Source organism: Sitophilus oryzae, unplaced genomic scaffold (genome assembly GCF_002938485.1).
Source record: "Sitophilus oryzae breed Bouriz unplaced genomic scaffold, Soryzae_2.0 scaffold_1802_pilon_pilon, whole genome shotgun sequence".
NCBI lineage: Eukaryota > Metazoa > Arthropoda > Insecta > Coleoptera > Curculionidae > Sitophilus > Sitophilus oryzae.
The window spans coordinates 272,880-294,693 of record NW_022146505.1 but is presented as its reverse complement, the minus strand read 5'-3'; the positions used below and the strand labels follow the sequence as shown (position 1 = coordinate 294,693).

Sequence of the window (21,814 nt, the reverse complement as noted above, 5' to 3'; positions counted from 1 at the left end):
CGAAAAATCTGGTCATTGATTAATCACGATCCTGCTTAAAGCGCTTTACGTAAAAAGCTGATTTTTGGAAAACAGATTGACTTTAGGGTGTAGAGGTTCGATAAGAAGGGATTTTTCGAAACTCGAATTCTAAGGGGGTGAAACTATCCCTCAAATATTCAAATATTTTTTATTTAAAAACCGGTGAGTTTTTCGGAAAAACTCTTAAACACGTATATTTTATTTTGTTGTTTTACATATTTTAAGATTTTTTATAAATTTATACAGGGTGTTTCATAAAATATGACCATTGAGTAATCATGATTCTGCTTAAACTGCTGGACTGTTAAAGCTGATTTTTGGCAAACGGATTGACTGTAGAGGTAGGGGTTCGATAAGGAGGGGTTTCTCGAATTTCAAATTCCAAGGGGGTGAAAACGCCTCTCAAATATTACAATATTTGTTATTTAAAAAACGGTTAGTCTTTCGGGAAAACGCTTGGACAAACATAATTTATTTTGTTTTTTTTACATATTTTGAAATTTTTTAAAAAATTATACAGGGTGTTCTAAAAAGTTGGCTAATTTCTTAACCACGATTCTGCTTAAACTGCTTGACGTAAAAAGCTTATTTTTGGCAAACGGATTTTTCGAAAGTCAAATTCCAACGAGATGAAACTACCCCTCAAATATTACCAAGTTATATAATAATATCGCCTTATTGTTTTTTCTCATGCTGCATTACCCTTGTGAAAGAATGTGTAACTACAAAAGTTTTACGAATTTGAATAGGTCGACGCATCATAATCAGTTAACAAATAACTATTTTAAGTTATTCGGACATTTTCTTCCTAGTATTTTATTATGTAGGCACCTCAGAAATAAACATGAACTCTTCAAACCACTGCGTAGCAAACGCTGAATGACTCACCGACAATAAAATTTTAATAACTTAATAGAAAATACGCTGGCCGATCTGATAACCCAAGCTCAAAATTAACTTTGCCTTCGAGCAGTGTTACCCGATGCCCAGACCTTAGCATAAATATCTTATTAAGTAACGTGGTGGTCAATACTTTGAAGAGAAAAAATATCGATGAAACCACACTATAACGAGTCAGCTATATTATGTTGTTCCCACGCGAGCTACCGCATTAAAATAAATTATTCTGATTCTATTTTACGCCGCTTAACACGACTGTTGCAAAAAATTCTTTAGTAACGATTTGATTCGCAGCTAGTGTATTCGTCCGGCTTTTTCAAATATCGCGCTTGTTTGTGAACGATCGATATTAGTGATTAGGTATTTTGTTACATCAGAAGGAAGGAATTATGTCGTTCTGGACTAACTTTACAGGTAAATATATTATTTACAGAGTGTTCATACTGTTCATTAATATTTAAGGCTTTTCTAAATGTGCAAATTAGTTTATATTGCATGGTCGCGCGTAAAATATGATTTTATTACTCGTGTGAAGTTGGCACCCTTTTTTCAAAAAATGAACTGGAATTTGAGAGTTCTGGATAGATCTACAATAGTTCTATAGTTCTTGATAAGTTAGAAAAATAGTTCTGGTTAATTTCGGGAGATATGACATGTGGGTGCCAACTTCACGTAGCACCCTTTTTTTATTCTGGAACAGTTCTGATAGTGGAAATATATTCTAGAACAACAGTTCTATAGTTCCTGACTATTGATCAAAATAGTTCTATTGTATTAACCAAGTTATGAACAAAAATAAAACGGCAGCCTGCGCAGTTTAAATCGATTTTCTAGGTAAAAATGATTTAAAAAATAGTTCTGAATAGAGTTCTGAATAGCACCCCAAAAGTTCTATAAGATGTACTATTTGATTTTTAAAAAATACCAATAATTAAAAATTTCATTGATGCACGACTCTATAGATAGACATAAAAATCGACTTTACAAAGGAAATGCAATGTTGAAAAACAGTTCTGGTTAGAGTTCTGAATAGCACCCCAAAAGTTCTATAAGATGTACTATTTGAATTTTTAAAAATACCAATAATTAAACATTTCATTGATGTACGACTCTATAGATAGACATAAAAATCGACTTTACGAAGAAAATGCAATGTTGAAAAACAGTTCTGGTTAGAGTTCTGGATAGCACCCCAAAAGTTCTATAAGATGTACTATTTGAATTTTTAAAAATACCAATAATTAAAAATTTCATTGATGCACGACTCTATAGATAGACATAAAAATCGACTTTATGAAGGAGATGCAATGTTGAAAAACAGTTCTGGTTAGAGTTCTGGATAGCACACCAAAAGTTCTATAAGATGTACTATTTGATTTTTTAAAAATACCAATAATTAAACATTTCATTGATGTACCACTCTATAGATAGACATAAAAATCGACTTTACGAAGAAAATGCAATGTTGAAAAACAGTTCTGGTTAGAGTTCTGGATAGCACCTCAAAAGTTCTATCAGATGTACTATTTGATTTTTTAAAAATACCAATAATTAAACATTTCATTGATGTACCACTCTATAGATAGACATAAAAATCGACTTTACGAAGAAAATGCAATGTTGAAAAACAGTTCTGGTTAGAGTTCTGGAGCACCTCAAAGTTCTATAAGATGTACTATTTGATTTTTTAAAAGTACCAATAATTAAAAATTTCATTGACGCCCGACTCTATAGATAGACATAAAAATTGACTTTACGAAGAAAATGCAATGTTGAAAAACAGTTCTGATTAGAGTTCTGAATAGCACCCCAAAAGTTCTATAAAATGTACCATTTCATTTTTTAAAAATACCAATAATTAAAAATTTCATTGATGCCCGACTCTATAGATAGACATAAAAATCGACTTTACGCGCAAAATACAGTGTTGAAAAACAGTTCTGATTAGAGTTCTGAATAGCACCCAAAACGTTCTATAAGATGTACTATTTGATTTTTTAAAATACCAATAATAAAAAATTTCATTTGTGCCCGACTCTATAGATAGACATAAAAATCGACTCTACGAAGGAAATGCAATGTTGAAAAAAGTTCTGGTGTGAGATTCTTTGATATTTATATGAAAAACAAGAGAATAGAAATATTACGAATGCAAAGTTACATGTATTTATTAGCTTCAAATTTATATAAAATATAATTTAATCTCAAAAGGGGCAAAATAATTAAATCACAAATTTAACCTTACAAAAATATGTACGTTCTTACCAAGAACGCTTTATATAATACCTTTCCATACTTTATATTCTATTTATAACGACTCAATATTTTATAAACCCATGGTATTTTTTAGACGCAGCCTTTGTGTAATAAATTCTCTGGCTTTGTTTTTATTAGGACGAATCGGCCAGTTCTTGAAAAACTCGCCCTTGTATTTTGTTTGGGTGTCGAGTTACACATATACCAAATAACGATATCCAGTGTGACAAAACTAACCTAACTATTACCAAAGAAAAAATTAATATATCATGTTACATAAATATTCATTTAATCAGTTTTATTGCCACGTAATTTAGAATCAATCAGAGCCAACCAAATTTTCGATATAGTAAGTTTCATAGATGCAAAGTAATTCGATCTTTTTATAAAATTTCTGTTATTAAAAACTCTAGTCTGACTATTACTTTGCTATTACTCAATATTATTTTTTGCTCTTAAAGTCAACCTCTATGAGACCTATTTTGAGAAAAAAGAAAAATGCATTCTTCATAAAAATATTGGCTTGTTCTAAAATGGTTAATTCTGTTTATACTTTTGCTAATTTCCATACCGTTTTAAAGAAATTTAAAGAAAACATGAAAATATGGTTGAAAAATCCTAAAAATCGAAACGCGTTTCTGTGGTAATATAATTTCATCTTCATTCTTTGATTGTTATTGATAGCTTTTAATTAAAGCCATATTTTTTGCTGTTTTGAAATGTTAAAGAAGCACAAATCTTTTTTAGTACAATACTACGAAAAGTGTGATATTTTGAAAGACCAAAATATATGACGTTAATCAAAATTTATAATAACCATCCATCAAAGAATTTAGTCAAAGTTATAGTATTTATCATAGAAATGCCTTTTGATTTTTAGGACTTCGATCAAATTAAATAATACCTCCATGTTTTTTTTTTAATTTTTTCTAAAGCGGTATGGAAATTTGGAAAAGTATGAACGGGATTAACCATTTAAGAACAAGTAAAACTTTTTATGAAAAATGCATTTTCCTCAAATCCGGGGACATACTGCATAACGTTGGGAGTCAATGAAATTTTGAAATATTGGTATTTTTAAAAAATCAAATAGTACATCTTATAGAACTTTTGGGGTGCTATTCAGAACTCTAGCCAGAACTGTTTTTCAACATTGCGTTGCCTTCGTAAAGTCAATTTTTATGTCTATCTATAGAGTCGGACATCAATGAAATTTTTAATTATTGGTATTTTTAAAAAATCAAATAGTTCATCTTATAGAACTTTTGGTGTGCTGTTCAGAACTCTAACCAGAACTGATTTTCAACATTGCGTTTCCTTCGTAAAGTCGATTTTTATGTCTATCTATAGAGTCGAGCATCAATAAAATTTTTAATTATTGGTATTTTTAAAAAATCAAATAGTACATCTTATAGAACTTTTGGGGTGCTATTCAGAACTGTTTTTCAACATTGCATTTCCTTCGTAAAGTCGATTTTTATGTCTATCTATAGAGTCGTGCATCAATGAAATTTTTAATTATTGGTATTTTTAAAAAATCAAATAGTACATCTTATAGAACTTTTGGGGTGCTATTCAGAACTCTAATCAGAACTGTTTTTCAACATTGCATTTCCTTCGTAAAGTCGATTTTTATGTCTATCTATAGAGTCGTGCATCAATGAAATTTTTAATTATTGGTATTTTTAAAAAAATCAAATAGTACATCTTATAGAACTTTTGGGGTGCTATTCAGAACTGTTTTTCAACATTGCATTTCCTTCGTAAAGTCGATTTTTATGTCTATCTATAGAGTCGAGCATCAATGAAATTTTTAATTATTGGTATTTTTAAAAAATCAAATAGTACATCTTATAGAACTTTTGGGGTGCTATTCAGAACTCTATTCAGAACTATTTTTTAAATCATTTTTTACCTAGAAAATCGATTTAAACTGCGCAGGCTGCCGTTTTATTTTTGTTCATATCTTGGTTAATACAATAGAACTATTTTGATCAATAGTCAGGAACTATAGAACTCTTGTTCTAGAATATATTTCCACTATCAGAACTGTTCCAGAATAAAAAAAGGGTGCTACGTGAAGTTGGCACCCCCATGTCATATCTCCCGAAATTAACCAGAACTATTTTTCTAACTTATCAAGAACTATAGAACTATTGTAAATCTATCCAGAACTCTCAAATTCCAGTTCATTTTTTGAAAAAAGGGTGCCAACTTCACACGAGTGATTTTATTTTGTACCGCTAAATACAAAAAAATGTTGCAAAATCGGTTTCTAGTAACATTTTGACTCATAGTCACTGTATCGATCACTACCAGTGATTGCTATTCTGTAATATCATTTTAAAGAAGGAGGTAATAAGCCATTCTAGACAAAATTCAGATATATTAATGAATATATTTTACCTGTGCTAGGTATATTGTCAATATTTAAAGCCTTTGCGAAGTTAATTAATGTTTGTAATTGAGGTGTTCAAGGTCGTATTAAAATAAAAGATTCTAATTTGCACAGCACACGTCGGCTGTTGTAAAAATATACCTACTTTTATATACAGGGTGGTCCGAACTATATTCCGAAATCTTCGGCAGCATATTCTGCACATAAAAATAAGTAAAAAAGTTCGTATGAACTTATGTCTTAAAATGCTTCGTTTCGGAGGTACAGGGTGTAGAAGTTTTATATTTATTTCGATTTTTTCCTAATAATTTCTGAACTAAATTCAGTATTTGAATGAAAATTAGTATCCGGGGATTTTTTGACATGAGATATTTCCTTCTTGTAGGGGGCGCCACCTATATATTTTTTAACTGTTTTGAAGAGTAATAACTTTTCGTCTGTCCCTGTATTACACTACTGAGTGAAAAATTATACATTTGTGTCTTTTTCTACGTAGAAAATGTCTCTTGGTAAAAATCGCTGCGAGCAACCGTTCTCGAGATGTTTGGATTCTTAATAATCAATATATTTTAGGAAATTTATGATAACATGGTTTCGGTAGAACCTTAGTATCAACTCGTTTTAACTGAAATACGATTTTTCAAAAATTACGAAATTTCGAGAAAATTGACAGTTTACACTTAAGTTTTAAAACAGCTTCTGTTGAACCCTTGGCATCAGAATGTTTCGAAAATTATTAATTTACAGACATTTTTTACGTAGAAAAGGACACAAATGTATATTTTTTTCACTCAGTAGTGTAATACAGGGACGGATGAAAAGTTATTAAAAAACTTGTTAAATTCAAGAACAAAGTCCCAACCACTGTCAAAAAAACTGCCAACCACTGTCAAAAGTTATTACTCTTCAAAACAGTTAAAAAAGATGTAGGTGGCGTCCCCTACAAGTAGGAGTCATATTGACGTCGAAACCAAAATTTCTACACCCTGTATCTCCGAAACGAAGCATTTTAGGACATAAGTTTATACGAACTTTTTTACTTATTTTTATGTGGAGAATATGCTGCCGAAGTTTCCGGAATACAGTTCGGATCACCCTGTATACTGTATACAGTAACTGGATACGCATCAGCTATAGTGTATTTTTCCGGCATTTTCAAATATTGGACTAATTTGTCAAAGATCGTTATCAATGATTCATATTATTTAACACCAATTAAAAGAAGGAAGCATGTTGCTATTCTGGCCTAAGTTTACAAGTAAAGCAGATGCCTGTTTTATTACAATACTTTTTAAACAGATTTAGTCTTTCTAAAATCTGAGTGTCATTTATTTATATTAGATGTGAATAAAAAAAAACATGTAGGATTAACAGAAATGAACAAGGCATTTGAGTTACAGTACGTCTGTCCGTTCTGTAGCTCCGGGGTATCCGTGAGAGGGGAAACGATATTCTCTCGATGTTTTTCGTAAAAAGTTAGACGACGTGTCCCATCAATAAAAATTCGACAAATTTGCAAGTAGCCAATAAAATAAGTGGGCGGAGCGATTTGCGGTGACGTACTCGTCAAGTCGACGTATAAAATATATTGCTGTTTATTTAAATATTTTTTGTCCGCATTCCTTTCATACGCACAGATCCAGCAGACGTACTGTACAGGGTGGGTCAAATTCGACGCTTTTAAATGGAAACACCCTTTTCTATAGGAAATAGACAAAAACTAATATCGGTGTCTGGAGCTCAATTTTTGTTAAAAACATGATGGTGAAAACCGCATATCGATATCTGTTACTGTTTCGGAGTTACGGGGTGTTTTTCAAAAATATGCATTTTTAACAAATCGCTGTAACTTTTTTGCTATGGAAAATTTTGTATTTTTATGAAAACATTTCCAAAGCACCTTTTTACGTAGAATTTAATGGTTTAAGTATAATTTTTTTAAAATTAATAATTTAAGAATTATCAACAGAAAATTTGATTTTTTATATGAGGCACCCTGTATATCTTTAATTTATTGAAAAGAATTTAAAATTACCTTTCCAAAAATATAACACACTTGATATTTTGCTCGATTCCTCTTCGAGATATAGAGTATACAAAAATTTGCCCGCTTTAATTAAGTAGGCTTTGAATGGCACCGGCTGTAATGCATAAAAATTCTAGCTGTGAGCATCAATTAAAACGAAAATAATATTTGCTATGAGAGATGCAGAATTTTATAACAATTTAAAATATATTTAACCAACATCAACACATTTAAACTATATCTGATAACAATAAAAATAAATAGCAAACCAAGACATGAGATTTTGCTGCAGGTATTCGACCGTCTTCTGTTATATATATTTTATTCTGTAAACTTTGGTTATATCGATCATCTTCTGTTATGGACAGACGGGGTCGTTTCTGAACATTTCTCGCGGAATTCCTTAACTCAGTGGAGGTGAGAGAATCCCTCTCATAATTGCTAAGTATTTCTAATTTTTGTCTAGATTATACGGAAGAATAAGGAACCTTTATTCTTCCGCAAATATATCCATAGGATTAGATCCATGGGCACTAAAGTCAGGTGGCCTCGACGGCCAACGGCTGGGATCTTGGTTAGCTATTCAATTATTCTTGAAATTGGCTGCAAAACTTTGCTGATAATTTCAGCGCTTTGAGGCGGTGCCTCTTCTTGCTGGAAAAATATGGTTTCGAGTTCCATTAAGGGCATATCATCAATAAGGGGTCAAAAGCCTACTAGTTAAAAGTGGCGAACTTTTAAAAATTCTGTATTTCGAAGGGGATTATAACAAAATATCAAGTGTGCTATATTTTTGGAAAGGTAATTTTAAATTCTTTTCGGTTAATTAAAAATATAGAGGGTGTCCCAAATAAAAAATAAATTTTTCTGTTGATAACTCTTAAATTATTAATTTAAAAAAAAATATACTTATACCATTAGATTCTATGTAAAAAGGTGCTTTGGAAATGTTTTCATAGAAATGCAAAATTTTCCATAGCAAAAAAGTTACAGCGATTTGTTAAAAATGCACATTTTTGAAAAACAGTAGTTATAGTAACTCCTAAACGGTAACAGATATTGATGTGCGGTTTTCACCATCATGTTTTTGATGAAAATTGAGCTCCAGACACCGATATTAGTTTTCGTCTATCTCCTATAGAAAAGGGTGTTTCCATTTAAAAGCGTCGAATTTGACCCACCCTGTACATAAAATCGTAAATCAGGACACTAAGCACTTAGTTGCAAAATGTATACCGTACCAAGGAAAATTATAGTTACCGGCGTACGTAGCTCAGAAAGTATATCGTTAATACTTAAGATCTTGTAAACTATGAGTTTGAAATTCCTTCAATGCCTCAGTTACAAACTATTTTTTAACTGAGGTATTGGAAGGTCTGAGGGATATTTAAATAAAAGATATTATTTTCTACATAGAACTCTGGTTATTTATTACAAAAAACACTTAAGTGAGCCGTTCACTGCACAATTCGATTAACTTCGCTTTTGAAAAAGCTTAAATTTATCTAAGTGCAAAACCACTCGGTATATAATAAACCAAACTCTTTATATTTATAAGATTTTGCCAAACATTAGAGAAATGGAATTTGATCTTTGGAAAAATGATATAAATATAGAGTTATGATTCATCGCATAGTCTCAGGCTTTGACAAAAGTCAGTATCTGAGACGGTTTTACAGAGAATAGCTCTCCATCTCCGATATCAGTCGTACCAAAGTTTATGGCACGAAAGGTTCTGGTGTTTCCCTATTTTCCCCACAAAATCTACATTCGGCGTTGTTTCTTAGCTTTAATCTACTGGGGTGTTCGTTGAGGATACACTGTCAAAAACCCACCAAGTAGCATTTTCACGACTTGCGACCACATGTTTACTAATCACAACGTTGGATTAGTTACAAAAAATAGTTAGCTCCCTACCTTGGGTATTAAAATAAATTTAAACGTTTTTAAAACGTTGTGCCGACGTTGGACTAGCACTACAGCAAAGTAGGAAGCTTCTGGGACGTCGAATAAACGTTGTCTTGTAACCTTTTTTGCTTAAGTGATCTTTAGGTGATTCGGACAACGTAGTTACAACGTTGGACAATATAGAGTTTTCCGACGTCAGTTTCAGGACCTATTCCAACGTTGTGCAAACGTCGTCTGTTTTACTAATTCCAACGTTGTTTAGATTTCCTTATTCTTACGTTGGTAGGACGTCGAGTCACTACCTTTTTTGCAACTGTATTGAACCATAACCTTAAATTTTAAATTTTCACTTCATTGTTCTGTTCAGTCAGACAGTTCAGTGCTGTTTTTGTTTTATAAAAAAACTTAATTAAAATGGGACATAAGAAAGGTACATATAAAACTAAATTTAAATATACATCGACATATATTACCGATAGTTTATCCACTCCCTCGTTTATTTATATTATAGAGGGCGGCACAAGCTAGACTCTAGGATGACTAAATTAGGCAATCTTGCGACTAGTATACTACCTGTTAAGGCCGAACTGCGACTTTATTAGTCCAGTATGCGACTACTCGAACTACTCCATCTTAATCTCCAAAACAACAAAGTGAAAGCCGCCATGTTGTTAAATAAGGAAATGTTTCGTTCCTAAAATAGCAATTCCTGCTTTTTGAATACATTAACTTGAAATATTTGACCCTAAAAAACACGCGGAAACAATTTTTTCGACTGCGAATAAATTATTCTCATTTTACTAAAAAAAATTCAAGAAAATTTTTAAAACTTCTTTAATTTTAAGGCCCATTAGTATTTTTCAAAGTAGAAACAATACTTTTATCAATAAAGTTGTTTGCGTTTAACTTTTTTGCCTTGGGTAACGAGTTACAGAGTCGGTTAAAGTGTTTCAATAATTATAATCTTCAAACATCCTCCACACTTAAATACTTTTGTTTTGTTTTCCTTCACTGCCATCTGACATATGTCTCTAACTAAATCATAAAAGTAATATTTTTACTATAATTATCCCAATTTAGGATAAAACGCGACTTAGACGCCATATTAGTTGTGTATTTCTGTGAATTAGGATTTTAAAACAACGTTGCAGTTTGTACTAAATTAGGCTTCTAGCCAACGTCGGTATCCAACGTCGTTTCGACCCAAAAATTATTCTCCAAACTAGTGCAGACTAGGGTTGGCACGAGGTTGTGCCGACGTTGCGCCCCGACGTTTGGTCGCGTGACACAACGTTGTCCCGACGTCCAAATGCTGCTTGGGCCCGTAACAATTCGAAGACTGTTCTTCCAAAGACATTTCTTTGGGTGCATATCTTGGATCGTTGGAGGATTCCCATTTCAGATTACGGATGGAGTCTTTCAGGTTCTTCAGTTCCGCTTTAAGTTGGTTTCCACTTGAGAAGTAGAACTGTTCCGGTCTAGTTAGTGGAGCGTTCGCTCTTTTTCTAGCTAGATCATTTAGCTTTCTATCGCTTGGTGGGCTGGCACCAAGAGCAGGAGCAATTTATTTTCTTTCTATAATTTGTTTAGTGTCTCTAGGCATTCATTGACCAACTTCGAATTGATGGTTACTGAGTTGTTATTGGATAAGATGGCTGGGTAAGGGATAAACTAGGATAAACTCATTTAAATGTAAAGTGTTTTGTATTGGTTAGTCAAATTTGTACCCAAGTACTGTGACATTGGTGTCTGTAGATTGTAAAATCCAGCTGCATAAAGCAATTATTTTGATTTCTATGTTTTATGTTTTGTATTTGAGTGGCGATGTTCGTAGACATTTGTAGAAATTATGCCTTTTATTATATCCAAGTTTATCGTTAATAGGCACTTTTTAAAGGTAAATAACGTTTGTAATTGAGGTGTTGAAGGTCGACTTGAATAAAACAATCGCAATCGATGCCGCTGTTTGTGCTATCCGCGGAATTCAGATGCGGCGGTGGGTAGTGGCGAAGGTTTAGGTCACGGCGTAGACTTTGTGGAACCTTTTTCGACGCGAAATCGATATTCCCGTCTTGCCGGTGGTGTGTTTTCAGCGAACAGGACAGTTATTACGTGTCCGCGGACAGGAAATCAACGAATTAGCGGATCTTCGTGTCCTGTCACCGGCGATTTTGGTTTTTAACCGGCTACAAAAATGTTCTGTAAGTACCTAAGACAGTTTGTAAACATATTCTCGAACAGTATCTCTGTTATTAGCTAAATTAAAAAAAATAGTGAATTTAATTAAATTTACTTTCTATTTTTTTATTATTAAGACTCAGAGGCGTCCTGAATGGGTTAGATTTTTTTTTGAAAATGGCGATTAATACAGGGTGGGTGGAAAAAGGGATGCCCGGTCAAAAAAATACAATGGGGGTACTGGAGGGAGAACCAATTTGGAATATACTTTTTCACTTACCCCGCCTCAACACTTATATATTATCTGTGCTTATAGGGTAGCTACTCCAATATTTTTTTTAGTATGAACATATATCTTATTGTGTGACACATATTTGAAAGCACCGTTGCTTTCTCCCTATATACTATCAAAATCTTAAATTTTACGATTATATAGTTTTTGAGATATCGGTGTTGAACACAGAAAATTAGTAATTTTGACTTTATCTTTGACAAAAAGATTTGTCAACTTTGACTACAGAAAGCTGGAACGCCCTTACATCTTTTTATTCTTAATCTAAGCTTACACCCATTCTTCACTACGCCCCTGTGTTTAACAAACAGAAAAAATAACACCCACAAAAAAACTTCAGGTTGCATTACGAATTACGATTTCTTTTATTATTCGACTTTCAATTAGTATGTTATACAGGGTGAGTCTTAAATAAATGCAGATATTTTCAGGGATAGTATATTTCTACCCCAGAAACACGTCTATAAGGTTTTTTTGCAAAAAAAATAAAATTTGGATTTTTTTTATTTTTTTTTATTAAAAACATAATGTTTTTATAATATGGCAACATAGATTGTAGATTAAATTTACAAGAAAGAAACCCTAGAAAAGATTCGGTGGTTCTCAAAATTTAAGCAAAAATTTTTTTTTTAATTTTCAAAGTAAAATAACTCGGTTATCTTAAGCCGTCGATGCGTCTGGTCCGTTTGACAAGTGTGTCTCCTACACGATGTGGCAAATGTTCATTTACAAATTTGGAAGGTGTTTACCACATCGTGTGGGGCCGGCTTAAGACTTGCTTTAAAAAATAAACAATATTTGAAAAACGGTAAAGAGAAAATATGTTTCTTTTATCGAGATCTACTAGCCCTGAAAATATTTGCACTTATTTATATGTGCCCTGTATATTATCTCTATATACTTCTCAACAAACAAAACTCAAAACTCCAGTTAATTCTAGGGGGAGGAGGGGATATACAACACCCTAAAAGTAATCATGCGGGAAGTTTAGGGGAATTTTATTAAATATATTTAATGTTTTAATTAAACCCTTAAATATTTTTTGAGCAAATATATTTTGGTACAGTTCATCCAAAAATATAGCTCGTAAATCAGTAGCGCATCTAGGAATTTTTCAAAGGTTAGGAAAGGTTTTGGTAATATTTATTTTATGATTTCAAGCATTCTTCTATGTATTAATACTAAAATCGCTGACTGGTAGATTGAAACTGTTAATTTAGCATACAATATTTTTAAAATTTTGTATAGTTTGTACTATTTCTGTAATATTGCAAAATAAAATAATTAGGTGTGCAAAATGTATATTAATTACAATTTTTATTACAATTAATTGTTAAAATTCATATCTATTTAATGCTGGAATTAATTATTTAGACTAATAATTTGGTTTTCTTAATGTTTTCTCCTGTATATTTGTCCCATTTTTTCTATATTATTTTTATTTTATTGCTGTTTTATTTTTTTGCTATTTAAGTTTCTTAAGTAGTAAAAAATTAGGGTGTAATTCCTCAGGTTTTTAAGAAAAAAGCGTATTTGAACATTATTGAATTTAAAAGTCTAAACTAAAGTCTAAACTTTCTTTCTGATCTACAGGGTGTTAACAGAAGCTACTTATATTTTCTTCAATTTTCTTGCTATGTCTGCAGGTATAAAAGCAGTTTTTCCCCATTAACTGTAAACTGAAGTTACCCTCTTGGATTATTTGATTAAAATAAATAGCACGCCACTGCTTTTTTAAGAAAATATATTTATTTTTCTTAATTGTCCATCCTTTTAAAATAAGATTGATCTCTTGAGTTTTTCTTGTACATCGGCCGGTTTTCGTGTATATCAACCGATTCATGTATTTTAGGTATGCTGCTTATTTTCTAGCGATTTTGAGATATGCAATGTAGTTTTTTTTTTCTCGAAAAGCTTTCGATGTACAAGAAAAACTCAGAAGATCAATTTTGTAAAGTTTTGTAAAAAAAAGTACTGACAATCTACAAATTAAAGGTTTTTTTTTGAAAAAAAAAATCAGTGGCGTACCATTTATTTTAAGCGAGACCCCTGTAGATCACAAAGGAACTACTTAGACCCCATGTTTATATGAACTTTTTTCTTAAAAACATACCTGAATTTTTTTTAGACTACTTAAGAATATTACCCTGTATTTTTACGGAGACATTATTTTTTTTTTTCAATTAAAGAACGAGAAAGATGACTTCAGTGATCCGTTCCTTCCCATATTACCGCCACTGCCTTGTAACCACAGATTTAATAATAATTATTATAAAAATAACTGCCGAGTTATATTATTCATGTGTTGTCGTAGAGGTCGATTAAAATGATGAAAACTAAAACGCAGAATCGTTTAAAAATAGACCCCGGCGCGCTTTCAAACTGTTCAAAACATAAATATCGTGTTTTGGAACCTCCTAAACATTAAACAATAATAATAAAATACCGGTTTTATACAAGTATAAGTCGCTATATTTCAACGTTCTCATCATAGATCTACCTGTTTCAAGGTATATAAACGAGTTCATAAAAAAACAACTATTGTGTTGACATGACATCATCGTACCAAACAGTAAATTGCTAATTAACAGTTAGAGGAAGGATAGCGTAATTGGTGACAATTGCTAAGGATTAAGATCAAAAACAGATTTATTTTGTTATTGTCCTTAAAAATTACACAAAATTTAAAAAAAATGGATTTCTTAATACAGGGTGATTCTTATAGAAGTGAGAATGTTTTCAAGGGTAGTAGATCTTGATAAAAGAAGTATATAGGTATATTTCTATTTTTAATAACTTCAAAATAATTTCTAATTAAAAATTAATTTAATAATCTTGTTTTTATTTTTCCTACTTCAAATTTTACCTCGGCCATTCTACATTCTACCTACTTCAAATTTTACATCTGGTCTGTACAGGGTGTCCCATTTCCGTGTGATTTGTAGGGTTTTACAGAGGATTTCGTTTATGAGCAGAGGTACAAAAATGCGGTTTTTACATTACTATCCTTTTTTTAATTTTTTTTTATTATTCTATCCCCCTTTTTTCTGGTTTCCTGAAATACCTGGTTTTTCCTCTTCTCTAGTTTCTGAAATACAGGGCGAATTTGGAATTGTTGCATTGTCGGGATCCCTTATATTTCTTTTATCTTTTAACTTATCGAAAACTGAGTCCCAAAGTTTTTCGCGTAGAATCCAGTGGCGTAACTTGTTTTTCGCTGGTAGCTGTCATTCTTGAAATATACCCATACTACCCTAGCAGTGTCGGGTATTAAGGTTTTAAGATTTATTTTAAGTTTTGTTAAAAAATAAGTATAGAGTATATTATATTTTTAGAAAACTCTTAATGTCGCAAATAAAATATAAAAAATAATATACAGGGTATCCCATTATCTCGTTACTAGTTACTCCATTGGATTCTACGTAAAAAATTCTACGGGATGGTTTGGTTTGGTTTAGTATTATCCTTGTGTAATACCAAAACCAAACAAGAGTATTACCAGGTATTACTTATATGGTACTGTCACTGTGTGGGCTGTGTGAAGTCTGTCTAACGAGCGAAAGGACGATATTAGAAGATCTACAGAAAATACAATTTAATTTTGAGTTAAAATGACAGGCAACAACTGCCACTGTCATAATTCTATCGATGGATATACTATAGCTTATTTATACTTAGCTGAGATATTTTTTTTCTTAAAGAATAGAATTTCTGATAAACCTAAAGTATCAGAGGTATTTCCAATATGTCTAAAAATTTTGAATTTTGAATAAACTGAATATATTCTGTTTTTTCATCTCCTGGTATATCTAACATAAATATATCCATCCAATATCAATACATATAAAACAAGTTCTTATATCAATAAAATATTCATTTTCCGTATTCCGTATTCTGTTAAAAGATATTGAAAATGAAAACAAACTGGCAAATTTAAAAATATCCCATTACATGCATAGTTGATGTATTACGTCAGGGTGGTCAATTTAGCCTCCTTATATCGATTCAAGGTTCTTGAGTTTGCTAACAAGAACTCCGCTATAAATAGAGATTCGTTTGGTGAATTAGCGACCGGATGGAACGGCGATAATAAGTGGCTTTCTGTTTTATTATCAATGCATTTATCACAAGTGCAACTAAGAAACATTTCTTGGTAATGCAATATATTATGTTGTATATACAGGGTGTTTATATTAACTGGTGAAATATACTGAAAAAAAGGCACGACTATTTTTCGTAAATTCGCTTTTAAAATATGAGAGTTAAATTAATTAAAAACAAGAAAATGGCTGTTTACAATTAAGAATATCGATTTTTATAGTTTTAATAACGTAATATAACATCTGTCACATTTCTATGAGCACCCTGTGTAATATTCTTATTTATACAGGGTGGGTCTTAAATAAGTGTAAATATTTTCTGGGCTTGTAGATCTCGATAAAAGAAACATATTTTCCCTTTACCATTTTTTTAAAAAAGTCCAAAATAACCGAGACATTTTTCTTTTAAAATTTCTAAAAAATTTGATTTTTCGCTTAAATTTTGAGAACCACTGGATCTTTTCTGGGTTTTCTTTCTTGTAAATTTAAATCTACTACCAAAGAATATTTTAATGTTCTTACAAAATTATAATATTCTTTGTTGCTACCTATGTTGCCATATTATGAAGATATTAAGACTTTCAACTAAAAATTAAAAAAAAATTCCAAAAAATTCCAAAGTTATCAATTTTTTTTCGCGAAAAAAACTCATAAACGTGTTTCTGGGGTCGAAATATAATACCGCTAAAAATATTTGCATTTATTTAAGACTAACCCTGTATAAGGGTAATATTTAATAGTTTATACCACACTGATTATACTCTTTACCGTTTTTGAATTTGTACTGTGAAAATTTAATTAAAGATTTTTTTTTAAAAGCCAGGTAGGTAACATACATTTATTAAAAGATGCATTATGATTAGTGATTCTGAAAAATATGAGTGGGAAATCACTGCCAAAATTTGTACACTGAAATTACCCGAATACCCTAAAAGTTTTCAAAGTGTCCTAAAATACCCCTATATTTCTCTAAATTCACTGAAATTATCTGTTTCAACCCGAAGCTGTCTGTTTTAACAAAAATAATTTTAGTCAAGCTTTATTTGTGCGTTTGCCAAAATGTCAACATTTCAAAGGGACTTTGTGAAATATTACGTAATACCCTTGAAATTCCCCGAAATACCCCAAAATTCCGCGAAATACTTTACAATTCCCCTGCAATTCCTTGCGTTGCGTTGGTACACTAAAATACGCCAGTGATTTCCCCATCGGAAAAATATATTATTTTTTGCTTTACAAATGTTTTTTTTGATAAAAAATTGAAAATTCCCAAAAAATGGTTACTTAGTTTAAATTAGTGTATTAGAAATTACTTCTGTTAGATTCGCTTTGTCTTATAGTTATACATATGAATAAAATTATGGATTCAATTTCTTTTGTCGAAAAATTTATCGAAAAACTGGTATTTATTTAAATACCCTGTATATTTTTGCAACTTGTTACATAAAGCCTATCGAGCGAGTCGATGAGGGTTTCGACAGCGAAGGCCAGAAAATGTCAGGAAACAAAATTTGACTGAATTAAAATGGCTGAAAACTTTCATGTATATTTTCTTTGGAGAGACCATTTACCTATAATAATAATAAAAAGCTTTTTTATATGACAATATACCTACCGTATGATAAAAAAAAACGGCGTCCAGTTGGCTTGGAAATGACGATCGATGACATTCCCCATTCGGCACTCTTAATTTTAATCAAAATTTTATAATAAAACATTTTTCAAATTAAAGTAATTTAATTAATGTTTTATCTTACAGCATCTTTAAGAAACTTTGGAAACAGGATCGGACAGTTATTTACAAAAAAGAAAACAGAAGTCGTTGAAGAGGTCAATGAAGCAGAAGAACAAGTACAAGATGTAGTAGAAGAGAAAGTGAAGAAAACCAACGAAGTATTAGAAAGAACTAAGAGTGATGCAAGAAAAATAGCTGAAGAAGCTGGTAAGAGTAGTTCATTAAATATTTATTTTCTGTGTATTATAAAAATGTTTTCTTTCCAGCCAAGGAAGTCAGAAAGACGAAATCAAACATCGACGAAGACCTACAAACAGCAGGAAAGCAATTTGATTCCCAAGTTCAACAAACCGCCCAAAATGCCAACGATTCTGTACAAGGAACTTTACTCAACCTAGGACAAAGTGTCGACAACAAACTTCGAGAAACTGAGCAAGCAGTCGGAGAAAAACTACACAACGCCGCCGCAACTGCCGAAGACAAGAAAAAAGAATTTGTTCAAGGAGCCCAAAATTTGGCCTCTAATATCGATAACAAAGTACGCGAAGCCGAAGAAGCCGCCGCCAGAAAAGCTAGAGAATCTGTAGAACGCGCTCAGGAATATGCCAGGAACGTCGATAACAAAATCAAAGAAACCGAACGATCAGTTGCAAACAAAGCCAAAGAAGGTGCGGAAGGAATCCAGAACCTAGCCAGAAACGTGGATAATAAAATCAAAGAAACCGAACAAGCTACCGCCCAAGTTGCTCAGAACTTAGCAAAATCAGCTGACGATAAACTTAAACAAGCAGAACAATCTGTAGCAAACAAAGCTAAGGAAACAGCCGAAGGCGCTAAAAACCTAGCCAAATCCGTTGACGACAAAATAAAACAAACTGAAGATATCGCTGCACAGAAGGCCAGAGATGCTGCAGCGGCTGCTCAGAATTTTGCTAAAACAACTGAACAGTCTCTAGCCAATAAAGGAAGAGAAACAGTTGAAGGTATTCAGAGCTTTGCTAGAAACGTCGACACAAAAGTAAAAGAGTCTGAAGAAGCAGCGGCCCAAAAAGCTAGAGAGGCGGCCGATTCAGCTAAAAATTTAGCCAGAAGTGTCGACGATAAGGTAAAACAAGCTGAAAAAGCTGCAGCTGATAAGGCCAAAGAAGCGATCGAAGGAACACAAAATCTTGCAAGAAACATCGATAATAAAGTTAGAGAAACTGAAGAGGCGGCTGCTAGAAAAGCCAAAGAAGCTGCAGACGCTATTGCAGCTGAGAAACAACGTTTGCAAACTGGAGCAGGAAACTTAGCAAAAACCGTTGACGAAAAAGTTAAACACACCCAAGAAGCTGCTGTAAACAAAGCATTGGATATAGGTAGAGGAATTGACGCCGGATTCAGAAATACTCAAAGTGCTGTCGACAATAAACTAAAAGAGGCGCAACATTCTGCAGCTGATGCTTTTACAGCAGGAAAAGAAAAAATACAGGGCGGCGTACAGAGCCTTGCGCAAAATGTAGATAACAAACTAAAAGAAACACAAGACGCTGCATCCCAAAAAGCCAATGAAGCCGCCCAAGCAACTCAGAATCTGGCTAAAAACATAGATAATAAATTAAGAGACACTCAAAGCGTCATTACGCAGAAAGCACAGCAAGGTTTGAGCGATGCTCAAGGATTTGCACAAGGAATTGATAACAAGCTAAAGCAATCTCAAGAAGCAGCAGCGGAAAAAACTAAAGACGCAGTACAAGCGGCGCAGAACTTGGCCAAAAGCGCGGATAATAAACTAAATCAATTTGAACAATCTGTTGCGAACAAGGCGAAGGAAAGTTACGAGGGAGCGCAGAATTTTGCGAGAAACGTCGACAGGAGTGTAAAAAATGCTGAAGAAGCTGCAGCTCAAAAAGCTAGAGAAGCAGCGGAGGCAGCAAGAAACTTGGCAAGGAACACAGCTGCTGAGGCTGAAGCTGAGAAACAGCGACTTGCTCAAGGGGCCCAGAATGTTGCACAAAACGTCAATGCAGGTAAGAAAATGAATAGTTATGTAATGTATGGGGTAGGTTTATTTCTACAAAGCACTTAAAGAATATTGCTATTTTTTTTAATTTCATTAACTAGCGATATTCGCAGAATTTTGCAGAAATGTATAGTTGCATTATGACTATAAGTCTAAATTATGATATAAATTTACAGGATTCCATGCTTTTGGTAGTGCAATCAACCAGAGGGCCCAAGATGTGAATGCTGGTCTTCACAATGCAGAAATATCCCTTGAAAATAAACTAAGGCAAACCGGTCACCAAATTGACAATAAACTCTCTGAGACAGGAAAAAATTTGAATGAATCTCTCTCACATGGTTTAGACGAAAGCAATAAAAGAGCACATGCTGGTATTGATGATGTTACTGACATAGCCTCAAACATATTTGGAAAAGGAATTATACCTAAATAATAGGTACGTTTAAACTGCAATTTTTTTGTTACCAAGTTAATTTGATTTTTCTCTTTATAGGTGAATCCAATGGATTTTGTATTCCTTGCTTGAAATATATATATTACTATTTTTAATATATTCATATATTAAGAGAATGTCCATGTCAATATATGTGCCTATAAAATTGTACTAACTTATAACACTATTGTATAATCTATTATACTGTTTCTTCTGTTTTTCTATTTATTACTTTTGATTGTAGGATAATACAAACGATTAGTGAGAATAAATGGTATGAGACTATGTTTGTATACACTGATATTAGGCATAAATTATTAAGTATGTGTATACACCACGTTTTTACAAAGCATATGAGATGTCTGTTTTTTTTATAAAGATGTTCCTACCTAAACAAAATATAGTTACTTAGATAGGTATATTGGGGAGTCTGAAAAAACCATTCATTAAAGAATAAGCTTATAACTTCTCTGAAATGAATAAAACATACATCTCATAATCGGTTTTTTATTGTTATAATACATTAAGTTACTTTGCTATAATACTAAATTAGGAAAAATTCATTCAGGTTTTTGTATTTCTGTTATTTGTTATGCTTAAATATAAAATAAAAAAATATATGCAACTTAATGTGTGTATTAAAAGATCCTGATATACATTCTAAGAAAGTGTTAATATTAATTATTAGTGATTAACTGTGATTATCTTTGACTTGTATCTCTTGGTCTATAAACTATACCTCGACTTTTCATTTCTCTTATTATGCCGGCAGGTAAACGGCCAGACACTGATATAGCATAAACACCCTTACAAAATCGATCTAAAAACATGGCTTTCATTATAATCTTATTCACACTGATTTAACACAATTTTATTTATAATTAGCAATTATAGATCAAGTAAATATTATAATTCAATATTAAGCTGTGCTAGACTTTTTATACTTACTTATTCTTTGCCATTTAGCGACCCAACTGTCTCCAGGACTCATCATAGATATCATACTAAAACATATAATATGCCTACAGTAGATTTGCTTTTAAAATACCAACAAACAACATACCCATCAAAATTAGTACTTGTACAATCATAAACTTTATCTTTATCGTTTTTCATCCTCAAAAAGTCTTCACAATTATCGCATCCCTCACACTCAAACTGATCTAATGACTAAGAAAATATAATGATTAGGGACTCTATACTACAAAAGCAACAGTATAATAAATACCTTAATTAGAGAACAAACTAAGCAAGCTCTCAGACCGCGTTGATCTTTTGGAATTGATTCCAGCGTCATTTTATGGAAAATTCTCTTATTTTCTTTACTTTTAACTCGTACTCGTATTAAACAACAAATCTGTGCAACAAATATTGCAAAAATTACTAAAATATTGAGGTTAGAATCCGAACCTGTCAATCTCCTCTTTTAAGTATTTGACGCTTTAACCAAAAATTCTTTTTAAAATTTTCGCCGTTAGCTGCTAACATATTGACCACTGAATCTGTAATCAGCAAATTTGACCACAGATCATCTTTTTAACTGACAGTTGACAAATCGACGA

The 21,814-nt window shown here is 32.1% G+C and overlaps 2 protein-coding genes across 3 annotated transcripts; one reads left to right on the top strand and one right to left on the bottom strand.

The window, feature by feature from the left end:
- Nucleotides 1-989: 989 nt before the first annotated feature.
- LOC115883036 (late embryogenesis abundant protein At3g53040) lies at nt 990-20,880 on the top strand. Of its 2 annotated transcripts, none has more exons than XM_030901309.1 (5): nt 990-1,335; nt 17,839-18,021; nt 18,081-19,823; nt 19,993-20,255; nt 20,313-20,880. In XM_030901309.1, the coding sequence occupies exons 1-4, from the start codon at nt 1,311-1,313 to the stop codon at nt 20,250-20,252; spliced, it is 2,211 nt and encodes a 736-aa protein (XP_030757169.1). In that variant the 5' UTR covers nt 990-1,310; the 3' UTR covers nt 20,253-20,255; nt 20,313-20,880. The 2 variants fall into 2 exon arrangements, with proteins under 2 accessions (XP_030757169.1, XP_030757170.1); XM_030901310.1 differs by lacking the exon at nt 990-1,335 and adding an exon at nt 11,462-11,710.
- On the bottom strand, nt 20,873-21,666 carry LOC115883037 (transcription elongation factor SPT4). Its single transcript, XM_030901311.1, has 4 exons — nt 21,481-21,666; nt 21,316-21,422; nt 21,201-21,256; nt 20,873-21,072 (listed from the first exon to the last, which is right to left on the bottom strand). Exons 1-4 carry the CDS (start codon nt 21,547-21,549, stop codon nt 20,954-20,956), a joined length of 351 nt encoding a protein of 116 aa, XP_030757171.1. The 5' UTR covers nt 21,550-21,666; the 3' UTR covers nt 20,873-20,953.
- Between the last annotated feature and the right edge of the window lie 148 nt (nt 21,667-21,814).

What these genes read in the sequence shown, in the direction of transcription:
- LOC115883037 (XM_030901311.1), bottom strand. Translation starts at nt 21,549, where the DNA reads ATGACGCTGGAATCAATTCCAAAAGATCAACGCGGTCTGAGAGCTTGC. An exon ending in ACAAGTACTAATTTTGATGG is followed by an intron (nt 21,257 to 21,315) that starts GTATGTTGTTTG and finishes TATATGTTTTAG; the next exon opens with TATGATATCTATGATGAGTC. An exon ending in CGCTAAATGGCAAAGAATAA is followed by an intron (nt 21,073 to 21,200) that starts GTAAGTATAAAA and finishes CCATGTTTTTAG; the next exon opens with ATCGATTTTGTAAGGGTGTT.
- LOC115883036 (XM_030901309.1), top strand. Translation starts at nt 1,311, where the DNA reads ATGTCGTTCTGGACTAACTTTACAG. An exon ending in AAAAATAGCTGAAGAAGCTG is followed by an intron (nt 18,022 to 18,080) that starts GTAAGAGTAGTT and finishes TTTTCTTTCCAG; the next exon opens with CCAAGGAAGTCAGAAAGACG. An exon ending in TGCACAAAACGTCAATGCAG is followed by an intron (nt 19,824 to 19,992) that starts GTAAGAAAATGA and finishes ATAAATTTACAG; the next exon opens with GATTCCATGCTTTTGGTAGT.